General features: G+C 44.7%; 1 protein-coding gene across 2 annotated transcripts in view; it reads right to left on the bottom strand.

The window, feature by feature from the left end:
* LOC143302279 (uncharacterized) overlaps positions 1-12,859 on the bottom strand; it is a 31,155-nt gene that overhangs the window by 7,780 nt on the left and 10,516 nt on the right. For both annotated transcript variants that reach the window (XM_076616878.1, XM_076616879.1), the window contains exons 7-13: positions 12,098-12,186; positions 11,663-11,869; positions 4,580-4,890; positions 3,494-4,027; positions 1,640-1,913; positions 680-722; positions 35-254 (exon numbers count right to left, since the gene is read on the bottom strand). In XM_076616878.1, the coding sequence (XP_076472993.1) occupies positions 35-254; positions 680-722; positions 1,640-1,913; positions 3,494-4,027; positions 4,580-4,890; positions 11,663-11,869; positions 12,098-12,186 (1,678 nt within the window). The remainder of the gene's footprint in view (positions 1-34; positions 255-679; positions 723-1,639; positions 1,914-3,493; positions 4,028-4,579; positions 4,891-11,662; positions 11,870-12,097; positions 12,187-12,859) is intronic.

Genomic DNA, 12,859 nt, shown 5'->3' with positions numbered 1-12,859 from the left:
ATCCCACAACCCCTTCAACTAACACAAGACTTGCCTCTCTTTGGGAATGCCGCCTTGGCCTGTGTCTGGGACTGGTTGGGTACAGGCACCATCTTATGCTGCAGAAACCCGTGGTGGTTGTAGGGCATCAGAGGCTGCTGGGACATGATGCCCGGCGACTGGCGAGGACCCTGGGAAGGCGGGGTGCCAGAGGGAGCTGGACTGCTGATCTGCTGAAGAACGGATGTGGGCTGAGGCTGAGGCTGCTGTTGCTGCTGTCAAACGAAAACATGGCAGATATGTCACTTACAGGCCACGCAACTGGACCCCACCCCAGCCCACTCCCCCATCCAGTCCCTTTATTGATCAGTGTTCTCATGTGTTCATCAATGTGTTCCCTTGTGCTGTATCCATTCTGAACCATTTTATCTTTTGGTTTCACATAATGTTTTTCAAAACGTCTGACCTAGCACATCATTTCCGCTGTAAAAACTGCAATATTATATGCATATGAAATTTCTGAAAGGTAGTTTAGGAGTTAAAAGGTGGAGGGTGTATACAATCAGAACAGATGAACCCAATCAGGAAGGGAGGCCACAGTCAAAGAAACTAAGTCAACCTGCACTGACAAAATGTTTACCTTTTCTGCTCCAGAAGTTCGCATAAATAAATCTATATCATTTGCAAAGAGCATACATACCCTCGGCTTGAACTCCAATGCAAAAGGATTCAATGTACTCGTCCTGCAACAAAATCACACACAAAACTAAATGTAATACTGCAAACAATATATGAAGTTAAAAAAAAAATTTTTTTTTAAAGGTGTTGATGTGACACAACTGGCAAGTAAGAAGTCTGCTTGAATAAGACGCATATGTAAGCAACATGCACACACACACATTCTTCCATTCAAAAAGTTATAAATAAAAGAAGAAAAGCTTTCCCACAAGACTGATGCATCTTTCCACACCCACTGCTGACATGATCTTTCATAGAAGACATACAAAAACACAAACAGAAGATAGAAAAAAGCAAAGACACTCAAAGAGATCAAGAAAAGATGCTGACGGCCACACAAAGATGACATGGCACTCAGTTTCAACAGCATTTCTATTAGTAATATGTCACAATACACCACAGTTGTAGATAAACAGGACTGGACATGAATATCTTGTGCATCCAAAATATGTGACGGATGTCTTTTAAGCTAGAAATCTGAAACCAGACCATAGATAAAATAAAACAAACCTAAAACACAGTACTTGAGCCCTCCACCACCACAACCCTCTCTCTCACTTAGTGACACTATGTATCATAAGAAAGGGAAAGAAAATGAAATGCACTTTGTTCTATCCTGTCCTGTATGACTTGAGAGTACAGTACAATCCATTGACATGGTCAGTTTTGATTGTCACTACTTATCTACACACTAACAAACCATCCTTATTAAGCTTGTGCTGCTTCTGGTGTCACATGTATAACTTTCCTGAGTGCTATTAAATATGCAGTGTTATTTATCTGTACTGTACACTACATAGCTGAGCATGTATCTCTGGATAAAGTATGATATTTGTCTTCTTTTTTTTTTTTTTTTTCACTCACACCCCTTTATGAGGGCCAATGGCACATGGATGAATACACCATGCATTCATTCATTCACCTTGTGACACTGTCGCTGGCAGTGGTTCCCTGGCTGGTGGAGGTAGGGTGGCTAGAACTTCCCTGAGTCGAAACAGCAGTGATGGACGCTCCTTGAGTGGGAGACGACACAGCCGTGGGTCCTGACCCACCCTGTCCCCTCTCCTCATTCTCTTTCTTTTCCTGTGGCCGCTCGGAGTCCTTCTGGGGAGCGCCGTCCTCTGCTAGGGTCACGACAAACTTGTTCTTGAACTCCTTTAAACGTGCGACCTGCTGCTCCTGCCTCTCCCTTTCCGCTGTACAGTATAGCAGGGAAAAGGCTGTTCTCAGCAGCTACATGACATTTTCTGCTGTACAGTATAGCAGGAAAAAGGCTGTTCTCAGCAGCTACAGGACATTTTCTGCTGTACAGTATAGCAGGAAAAAGGCTGTTCTAAGCAGCTACAGAACATTTTCTGCTGTACAGTAACAGGAAAAAGGCTGTTCTCAGCAGCTACAGGACATTTTCTGCCTAAAATTACAGTTAACGGTAATAACACCTTCAGTGCCAATAAGACGTCAGCTGACATCCTACTTCAAAGTGTTGCCATAGAGCAAAAAAACATCGTCTGATGTCCTGCAACTTTTTATATTTTTTTCATTCATATGAGTTTGATACAATGAACATAGTACTCAGACTTGTTAGTTTAATGTGTCTGAATTATAAACAATAATATTAAATGAGCATTCGTAATGTGGAAGACCCCTTTCTCAATAAAGATGTGCTAACTGGACCGTGTGGAGGATGCATGGAAAGAGGGTTTGCATCACATGCCAAAGAGGCATAGGATGCTTTCTTTACTGAAGACAGTGGTCCTATCAGCGGATTAACACAACTTTTCAAGCTGCAGATCATAATGTTTAACAGTGAGAGATGGATCTATCTTGCCTTCTGAGTCATACAAACTCGAACATGATGATGACAGTGAAAAAGCTGACAGCAACATTCGACACATTCAGTCCATCTATCCAATCAGGACATCATTTTTGAGCAGGTGACCATGACTGATCAGTGAAGGTACTTTCATGTAATTTGATACGTGGGTGAGGAGAGACAAAGGAGTGGTGTAAGATGATAGGTCAAAGACCAGACAATGGGCACACCCAGAGCTGACAGATGATAGACGAGAATCAAATTGGTTTTTTTTGTTGGGGGGGTGGGGGGGGGGGGGGGTTCATGCTTTTTGTCTTTGATCAGTTGACCAAATTCTTTGTAGAGAAAACAGACTGGATGCACAGCAGACACATTTTTAATACAAAAGTCTGGCACTGAACAAATTAATCTAGCATGCTTAACGTGACCCAATGGCGCAAACTATCACCCCATTGAAGGGGAGAAAATGGAAAGTAGATGCAACTATTTAACCCCCCACACCCACCCACCCCATCATATTACCTCCCCTGTGTGTGCCTTTAGAGTGCACTCTTCTGACGGCATTTCACTATGAGCCGTGCAGCATACAGAAAAGAGAAGCAAAGAGGATGAAAGGGTTTTTAATATGGGTCACATTAAGTTAGATTAAATGTAATTTCAGGAGGGAAAAAATCCTTTTAATTACCCATACTACCACTACTAGACAGTACTTATATGGCGCAAACTCCACGTATGTGCTCTTCGCGCCTCACATGAAACAATACATGTACAATAACATATAATAACAAATCTCCGCATATGAAAAAAAAAACCACGTGTGTATCTATATACACCAAAAACTATGTGACACATACTGCTACACCTGCTTTACCAGCAAACACATCACTGGTAGGAATCTATCATTTTTTGCATACAGCAGAAAAACAAAACTGCATATCCCATGCACGAGTGTGGAAGCCTCACCTCGGGGGGACTTTTTATCTCCAACCAATGTGGTCATGTTAGCTGGGGCAGCAGTGGGCGCTGTTGGCTGGTGCTGCTGCTGCTGACAAGTGGATGGCACTGAGGGCGGTGGTCCCTCTCTTGCCTCTGTGGGGAACGTGTGAGGTACTACTGACGCTGAGGTCACATGAGAGGGAGGAGGGGGTGGGGGGTTGGATCTGCTGGCCTGTATCTGGGCCAGGGGGGGCAGGGAGCTGGGGGGAAGATGAGATGGGGGACCCTGTGGGGGTAGGCTGCTGCCACTGGCAGCGGCTGGGGGTGGGGGCCCAGAGACCGACGACGGTGGCCCGTGGTTGCTGTAACTACCGTGGTGGTTGGGCAGGGCCAGGGGTAGAGAGGAGTTTTGTGGACCAGGTGCTGGCCCCTGACTGACAGGATGCGGCGGTTGGTGCATGCTGTGGTGGGGTGGAGGGGGTGGTCCCTCCTGGTGATTGGGTCGGGGAGGGTGAGGGTAACCAGCCTCGAGTCCTGGTCCCTCCGGCTTCCGGTCTTCCCCTGCAACCACAACAAAGCCATCTGGTTCAAAACAGCACTCAATTTCAAAATGTCACAATACAATGAATTTCACCAGACAACTAGGTGTTAAGTCCTACAGTCACATGATGCATTAAGGATTCACTCAGCACAATGGAGAGGCCAAAGCCTATGTTCATGTCATACAGTACTCCATCATTCAGTACGAAAAAAATCCAGAACTAGTACTTGAATAAAGGCAGACAAGCCTAAGTGTGGCATGAACTGGAGGACCTATCACTGGCAGCACTGAGGCAACTTATTTACTTCCCAGATTAGGAGGATGTGGGGGGCGGGGGGGGATTGAACCAGCACCTGTGTCTGCGTTTAGTTCTAAAGAAAAATATAGAGACTGGGTGTTGGGTGTGGGCAGCAGGGGGTGTGGGGGGGCCAAGACACCACAGTGGATATGAATCCACTGCCCCCAATGGCCACAAAAAGCTATGAGACCTTTAAACTTTTTTAAACCAGTGTATTTGCTTTCACCCAATCTTGAGATGTGATCCACCCTCCATCCACACTACACACACACACCTGCGCTCAGTCTTTCCATCGTCTCTTTGGACGGCTGCGGGGCAGCAGGCGGTGGGCCCTGCTGTGACTGTTGGGAGGATGGGACAGCGTGGGGATTCCTCATGGAGGGAGCCAACATCTTGTCGCGCTCACCCCCTCCTCCACCTCCTCGATGGTCCTCCTGCCTTCTGTCGCCTCGGTCACGGTCCGCCCGGCGTTCACGCTGGGGCAGGGGGGGCCCATGGGGGTTCAAACCCGGTGCTGCCCCTCGCTGGTTGAGCTGGGCACTGTGGCCCTCCTGTTGCCTGCGGCCTGGGGGGACGTAGGGTTGTCTGCACAGTCAGTGATCCATGGGTTAAATCCTTCTTTTCACTCTCAATGACATCTGTTGCTTTTCTCCCCTTCATCAAGTACCTACAGCTATTTACTCACCAAATCCTTTTTTTTTTTCCTTCTTCTTTTTTAATTCTCACATTTGCTTAGAATGGAAGGAAAATGAGTGTTCATATCATACTCCCAGTTTGGTTAAATATACTTACCATGTCAAACTGATGCAAACCAGGCTTATCTGTTTGCCCTTCTCGGTCAAAATTTATTGCGGCAACTCAGTGATACGACATCTCACCATTAGACCGTGTCTGCTATCCAATGAAATGCCATTTCCGGCAGTAGGTAAACAATCATTCCAATGGCCAGCAAAGAAACGTCCTATGTGAAGCACGGCAAGAACCGTGGGGATGGACAGGCGGGCATTTGAGTTTGACATGTTACGTATATTTAACCAAACTGCAAGTATAATACGAACTCCCCATTTTTGTGTCATTTACTGTACCATGTCAAACTGATGCAGAATTCAAAGCAAATGGAGGAGGGCATTGCTTTCTGGTTCACATGGGGAGCCCTTGAAACCGTGACAGCTGAGTTAGCCGCAACAAAGGAAACCCCTAAGAACCATATGCCGTGAGCATACATGACTTGCCTGAGGAGGAAATCGATGAAGGAAATCTCTGAACGGCAGAAGGCCCCCTGCAAATCCGGCAAAGAGGCACAGAGTGCTGAAAGGTAGCTTAAGTGGCAACAGTGCGAGCCTCCAGAGATCTCAGAATCCTGCATTAACGGAACTGAAAATGCCTAAGGTTCCGATGTGTAGGCATTCCAACCCGGCTTCCCAACCATCTAGGGCAGGATCGGGAAGTAAGGAAAGGCATAAGCGGTCAGCTTGCTCCAGTCCAGAGAAAAAATGTGCTGCCCACGATTCCGTGTCTGAAACCAGTGTGACAGGGATCAGGGGTCCTCGACAGAACTGTGGTAAAGAGAACCCCCTTCTGTGGAGAGCATAATGCCACACCCTTTGCAGGGTGTCCTTGTGAAGGGTCCCCCAAGCGGAGGACGCTCTTGAACCTGCTGCGAGCGCCTGCCTAGGTTGGTACAGTACTGCCCCTTGGTGATCTGACAAGTCACTGGATCGCCTCTCAACTCTCAAGGGGTCAACAAACAACGCTTTCGAAAGAGCATTCGTTTTCATTTTTGACAGATCATTGGTAAATGATACAGAATGGCCCATCGGCTTTTTTTTTTCTTCCAGAAAACAGACACTCTGTTTTTCATGTAAATCTGAAAACAGATTTCTTTGCCTAGACTGAACAGTTGCACCCATACAATCTGACATCAATCGCACTTGGCCTTGCCCGCGGTGTCGATTTTGTGAATGGCGTCGCCTATCCATAAAGTTATTTTTTGTTCTTCACTTCTGTTTTCATGATCTCATCTTGCCAGGCCCAGTTCCACTTATTTTTCACTCCTTTATCGATCTCTGCTGCAAAAATCTTATCCTGAGTTTTCTCATTTTGTCACTGATCAACAAAATCAGGTATCTTTGTAAGCATGAAGCCCACGAGTGAAAGTTTTGTAATCCCGACCGAATACAGATAAGCTGAATGATGACAGAAGAGCAATGGAACACTTATTCTCGATTGGTTCGCTTATCCAAACATGGGGCATTTTAGCAAACGCTGTCAGTCTGTCTTGCTGATCGGTCAGACAATGTTCGTACAACCATCGTTGGTCGGAAAAAACCTCACCCTCCCCCCACCCCCACCCCCGATTTTCTCAATGGATTTACACATATCTCAAAAATGGCCTCTGGAGCCAGTTTTCGGTCGGAAATCCGACTCCAGTCGGAAAAATCTCATGCCTGTCAAATGATGGTTTTGTTGGGTTTTGCGTTTTCTGTTTTTCCAGTGATGTGATCTTTTATTTTTTTTAACAGTTTGTTGTGCAATATATGACTTCAAATTGATTCATGAGAATCAGGGAACTTAACTGTGTGAAAAATTCATCTTATTCTTCTGTGTGATTAGCTGATGGATATGACATGCCTGATGAGTACATTATACCTATTTATCAAATTTTTCTGTTTTTCACTATTTAGTGACCTATTTACTTCTTTTTTTTATATTTAGCAGCATGTAATGAAATAACTGTTTTAAAATCTTAAAAGAGATAGTAAAATTTCTGTGATATATAATTTGTATGTCTTTGTGTGAAAATGTGTTGGATTTTTCAAAAATGACGGTACCAAAATAACCCGTCACAGCAAAACTACATGAACTAAATTATTTAACTGCATCTCCATAGAGTTAACTGTCAGGCATGCAGCCACTCTGTCACCCAAAGTAGTCAGCCGTAGATGGCTGAAGAAGTTAATGAGGTTCAGGAGAAGATAACTCTGAACCTCCCAGAAGTCCACGCTCATCCCACACGTGATTGGCCCTGCGAGGGAAAGCAGCCAAGGCATAACACCGAGGAAACATGTAGCAGGCACTGACCAGCCTATTTGTCCCCGTCAGCCAGCCATTATATACAAAAGAATGGCCAAGGTATGGGAGGGAAGGCTTCATGGGACAAGCCCCCTGTCCCACCCAAGAGGTCACCACACTTTAGAGGCTGTGTGAACGGGGATGAACAAGGACCCAACCGCACCCATGAAAGAGTCCTTTTCATTTGTCTTGTCTTCTCTGTCTAATGAGGTACTTCCCTGGGGGGAATAAATAAGCTTTTTCTCCTGAGCATAGAGGAAGGCAATTATTACCCGGGCCTTCTGCTATTAGTGAGGAGGCGCGGGACCCCGACTGTCTCCTGCCCAGTGGGCAGTTTTTGAGCCTGATAAAACTTGTAAGGCAAAGACATACACCCATTCATGGAAGGGCCAGCAAGGATGTAGGGCCCATGTGAAGCTGTTGTCACAACCACAGTGGTGTAAACCAAGGGTTGTTGTAGGCAAGGGAGGGAAGAAAGGATGCCTTACAAACCTGGAAGGAACGAAGGGCATGTGCGTCCGGAGTGACACGCCTAAGTTGGACTGCCTCATCACTCGTTGTACAAGTTAGGGCATCTTGAGCCCTGTGGTGGGGAGGGAGTGTGTGTGGGTGCCTTGGGGCCAGCTACAGCAGAGATGATGATGTGGCCAGGAGCATATGTTCAAGCTTGCACGAGACATACAGCTGTGTCTATGTATGCAGTAGTCCTCCAAAAAGGAGCGAGGAAACTATATACGAAGATGTGTACCAGTATGTACATAGGATGTAAGTAGACTTCAATGAGTGAATGTCAGGGAATGTGGCCATGCCTGTATATCAATACACGAAAAAGGACACATACACAAGCATACATGTAGCATACATGGATATGCTCAAGTAAATGGGTATGTGTACTGAAAAAAGTAATGCAAAAAGATCTAACAGATATGTACATACACATATGAATATTGTGCCTGTATGTAGACACACAGTCCTGAGCCTCCGGTACAGAAGTGTGCAACAATATATGTGCTGATATATTGCTTCGTTAGAGAATCTCAATGTATAGAGATGGAAGTGTAATTGTACATGTTTATAAACATGTACAAACGTTTCCCAGAAACACACGCACATATTATATATAGAGAGAAATGAACATGCATGGATTTGCGCGCGTGTCCTTGTATATTTTTTGTTCTTTTTTCTAATTTTTATCATAACTTTTTCCTTTTTTTTTTTTTTTAAATATGAAACATCAATAATAATAACTGTATAATTATGTCTGTTTTATTTCATGCTATTGAGTATATCAAGAAAAGAATGGTAAGTGGATCAGTTCCTTGCAGAGCATTATATGTCTGCAAGAGCTGGGTGGTGAAGAGCCCAAAACGTAGAGTGGCACATAGCCTGAGAAACAAAGGAAAAGAGGGGTTGACAGCAGCTGAGAGAAGCTGCTGCATAAAGCCCTCAGATGGGCAGCAATTTTCAAGGAGAATGGAAATGAACATCGCTTGTGGTCAGTAAAGGGGGCTCGAGTGCTTGCTGTGTAAGTGCAAGGGAAGTAACTGCGTTGCCAACTGCCCAGGTTACAAAAGCGGAGTTGCCTCCCTTGGCGCAGAAAATCAGCAAAATGGAGGTCTTTACAGCACATATCCTCCTTTTGTGACACTTCCTCGCTGTAGAGGGAGGAATGTCATGCCATGTGTGGAAGTCCATGGTTGGCTGCCACCATAACCGACACAGGTGAAGTGGGTTGCAAGGGAGGTAATAATAACATCCCTTGGTGCCGTGGTCAATGCTTAGAGGAGGTGCAAGTTTTTGAGTTGCATGTCCCATTAGCAGACCACCTTCCTCTCTGAGTAGAGGGAGGGCTTCCCTGAACTGAATCGGTCGCCACTGAACGCAAGACGGTCGAGGGCATGCCACATGACGGAGCTGCAATCTGTGGCCGTGGACGTCATGTGATGAATATTGAGAGGGGGGGGGGGGGGGGGATGTGAGGGGGGGCAAGTCTGTCAGCTTGCCGTGGGATGTGTGTCCCCCCATGTGTCCAGGTGGTAGAGCCAAGGCCGTGGTATTGGCAGTGCCCATGGTATGGGGACTGCCTGTGCACTGATCAAGGTCGATCTGGGCTTAATTTTGGGCTGAGCACCCAAATCATCGACACAGTCGTGTATCCGGATTGAAAACATAGTAGTTTGGACAGGACAGGAATCCAGACCCCTGCTGGAGTCTGTACCAGTGGGTCACAGTTAAGCATGTGTAATTAAAAGGACTTTCCACTCCCCGTTCTCCCTGCCTCATGCTGGGACACCTCGGGAGGCGACACTCGTACCCCTTTCCCCCCGGTCCCCGTCATGACCGTTTTACTGGTATGAAAGTCACCTCCGCGATCAGCGTCTAAAGACGCATCGCCACGGTCCGTATCGGGAGGAATCATGAGCTCCGGGCCTGAGAGAGTCTTGCCAAGTCTCAATCCCAGCGTCATGATCCCTGCCTTCGTGGTATGGCATACGAGGCATGGTACCCACGCTTAGGCACCCAGCTAAAATCCGACCCCCAACAGAGAAAGGAAAGACGGGATCGACTTCGAGGTAGAGAAAAACGAACGAATCGAGGGGGCCAAGTCGAATCGAGTACACAGAATGTAAGAATACAATACAGACAAGCCGCATGCAGCAAAGTAAGGCCAAATGAATACGCTTAACCCCTAGGCTGCCACAATGACGAGATAACTCGTCATCAAAATATCCTGACTTTTCCCTGCTTTGCATTCAGTTCGTTGACAAAAATGCTGGTAGCTTTAGCTTGGTGAATCTTTCTAGATTCTATTCATTGCTATAAACACCATCTGCGTCATAAGGCAGTCCTTTATTTGAACGTTTTGGTTGGGTTACTGGCCGCAGTCTTTGCCTGGCTCCTCTCCTCGCTCGCTCAACAAAATGTCGGACTGATGACGTGCTCAAGACATGCGCTCGTGGCGAACTAAATCAACCAAGATTACTTTCTTTAGCTGATGCTCAGAAAGAATTGGAGCATAAATTCGAAGGAGAAGACAGTGGTGAACATTTATAGGACAATTTGATGAAAATAAAGGGAGCAATCAAGAGAGTGGCCAAGATACGACTATGAGTGAGTTATGCCGGCTGTTCAACTCTAGCAGACAACAGGTCACCGAATTTTTAGCAGGACACCATATGAGCTATTTTCTTGGCACTCAGCCAACGCGGTCTGATGAGAACTGGATGAAGTGACCGTGTGAGAGGGGTGAAGAGGAGGGGGGTGAAGACTGAGGGGGCGTGGCCTCACATCCATATTATCACTTGCAGAAGTCACAATGCATCTATTTCTTTTTCAGTTTTTTTTATATTGTGGTTGTTCTAGTATGATTTTGTGTGTGCTGATATCAATTTGTCCAGAAAATGATATTTTTGTGCAAATTACCTGACTAATGTTTGTAATGAACAAGTTGAAAATGTGACAAAAAACAAAACACTTATTTCAAAACAACAGCATGTCACTTAAAATATATAAAATGGGAAAACATCATGTGTTTTGTATTCTTTATTCATTTCCCTTTCAGAAAATATATACTTTTATGGGTCTTTCTCCAATAACAAAGTGCACAGAATTTTTTGAAAATTTATACCCGTTTTTTGTGAAAAAACCCTGGCAAATAGATTTCACTTAAATCTTATTTTCCTGGCAGCGAAAGGGTTAATAGCCAAAAAAAAGCGTAAGACGAGACAGAGAGTAAACCTGACAAGATGGCGTGGAGAGCCTTGGCCAAAGGAATGATTCAGCCCTTATAGCTTTTAGAGGCGTTTGACTGGCTAAGAGCGGACCGGGCAAGACGGCTCGTCTTTTCACTGTTAGCCGAGCAAAATTTGGCCAAGCAGAGCAAACCGATAGGCCTAGTTTGCATCAGTTTGACATGGTACAGTATATGACACCAAAATAACATTTCTAATGCATAAAAGGTTGGCAACGACAGAGCAAACTGATGATGTCACTTATCTGAAAAATGGCGGCCATTGAGAATGATTGTTTACCGCCTGCCAGAAATGGCATTTCATTGGCTAGCAGATGGCAGTCTAATGGCGAGATGTCATATCGCTTAGTTGCAAACATTTGTTATACTTATCTCCACTAACTTCATTTTCTACACTTGTGGTTAATTCAAAGCTGAATAGTCTATAAAAATGTAACTTTCAAGTATAACATGCCCCAGTAATTTTATCTGTGCCATTCTGTACAATTTACTCGCCGTGTCTTCTCCAATCCCACAGAGTTACACTGAACATACCTTGATGAGCCAGTCTCTGGCTGACTGGCTGACTGGCTGCGAACGACGGCGCTGTATTTGGATTCCTCATCGTCGTTTTCAGTGCTGTTCTCAGCACCCATTCTGCTTCTGTAACCCTCAGAGTTCTCAATTTCTCTGGCAGCTTGCGCGGCACGTGCTTCTGCCGCCTGCTGTTCTTCCTTCGTTTTGAATCTTGGCATCGGCGTCCTGAAAAAGCCAAAGCTAAGAGGATCACCCAAATACTATTTCATAAACAGGCATATTCTTGACAAAACAATAATTCAAACAACTCAACAGAAGATCAACATTACAAACTATCAATTCATGGCTTATAAACTAAAAAATCAAAGGTTCGCAATAAACAAAAACTGAAGTGAAGTATGCAATACATTTTCCTCAGACAAGCACAGTTAAAAAGATGCCTTCAACACTTACGTATATTGCTCTAAGCTATCAGAATAGCTGCTCTTGACATCGTATCTCTCCTTGTTAGTACGAAACATCTCTTCGGCGGCCCAACCTCCCTGAAACAAGCAATCAATCTGACGACATAAAAAGACATGGCAAACAATGAATGAAATGGCAAAAATAAATTAAATGGAAATAACATGAAACGACCTTTATATATCTATCTATCTATCTATCTATATATATATATATATATATATATGTATCTCTCTCTCTATATATATATAATCATAACTCACTGCTCTAGTACGCACAAACTATCCCCTTTTTGTGACCCTTGACCTCAGATTCCTTTCATCAAATCATATTGTCACCATGCCAGTCACTACACCAAGTCTGGAGGAGACACCAGTTCTGTCAACTTGCATTTTGTCAACTAACAACCCCACCTATAACCTCTCATTCGAAAACTGGAAAGGTTGTTATTCATGAATACCATCCCACTAAACTTTGTTATATTTACAGGATCCGTTATGTGTCCTTGAATTCCACGGTCTTGTTCTAAGATTCACTGATTGATGACATGACAATGTTTGTGGTAAAGAAACCTATCATTTTCTAATCATGTTATCATTGCAGGATCCTAATCTCTCTCTCTCTCAAGCAAGCACGCACGCACACACACACACACAACCTTTATACAGTTTTATCTTTTTCATCTAACATCACTCCCATTGACAGACAAACTGAAAAAAAAAACCCACACACACACACACTATCAACTTTAGA

Source organism: Babylonia areolata, chromosome 29, assembly GCF_041734735.1.
Source record: "Babylonia areolata isolate BAREFJ2019XMU chromosome 29, ASM4173473v1, whole genome shotgun sequence".
In the NCBI taxonomy this organism is placed as follows: domain Eukaryota; kingdom Metazoa; phylum Mollusca; class Gastropoda; order Neogastropoda; family Buccinidae; genus Babylonia; species Babylonia areolata.
Note: the sequence above shows the minus strand (reverse complement) of the source record. Positions and strands in the feature narration are given on the sequence as shown.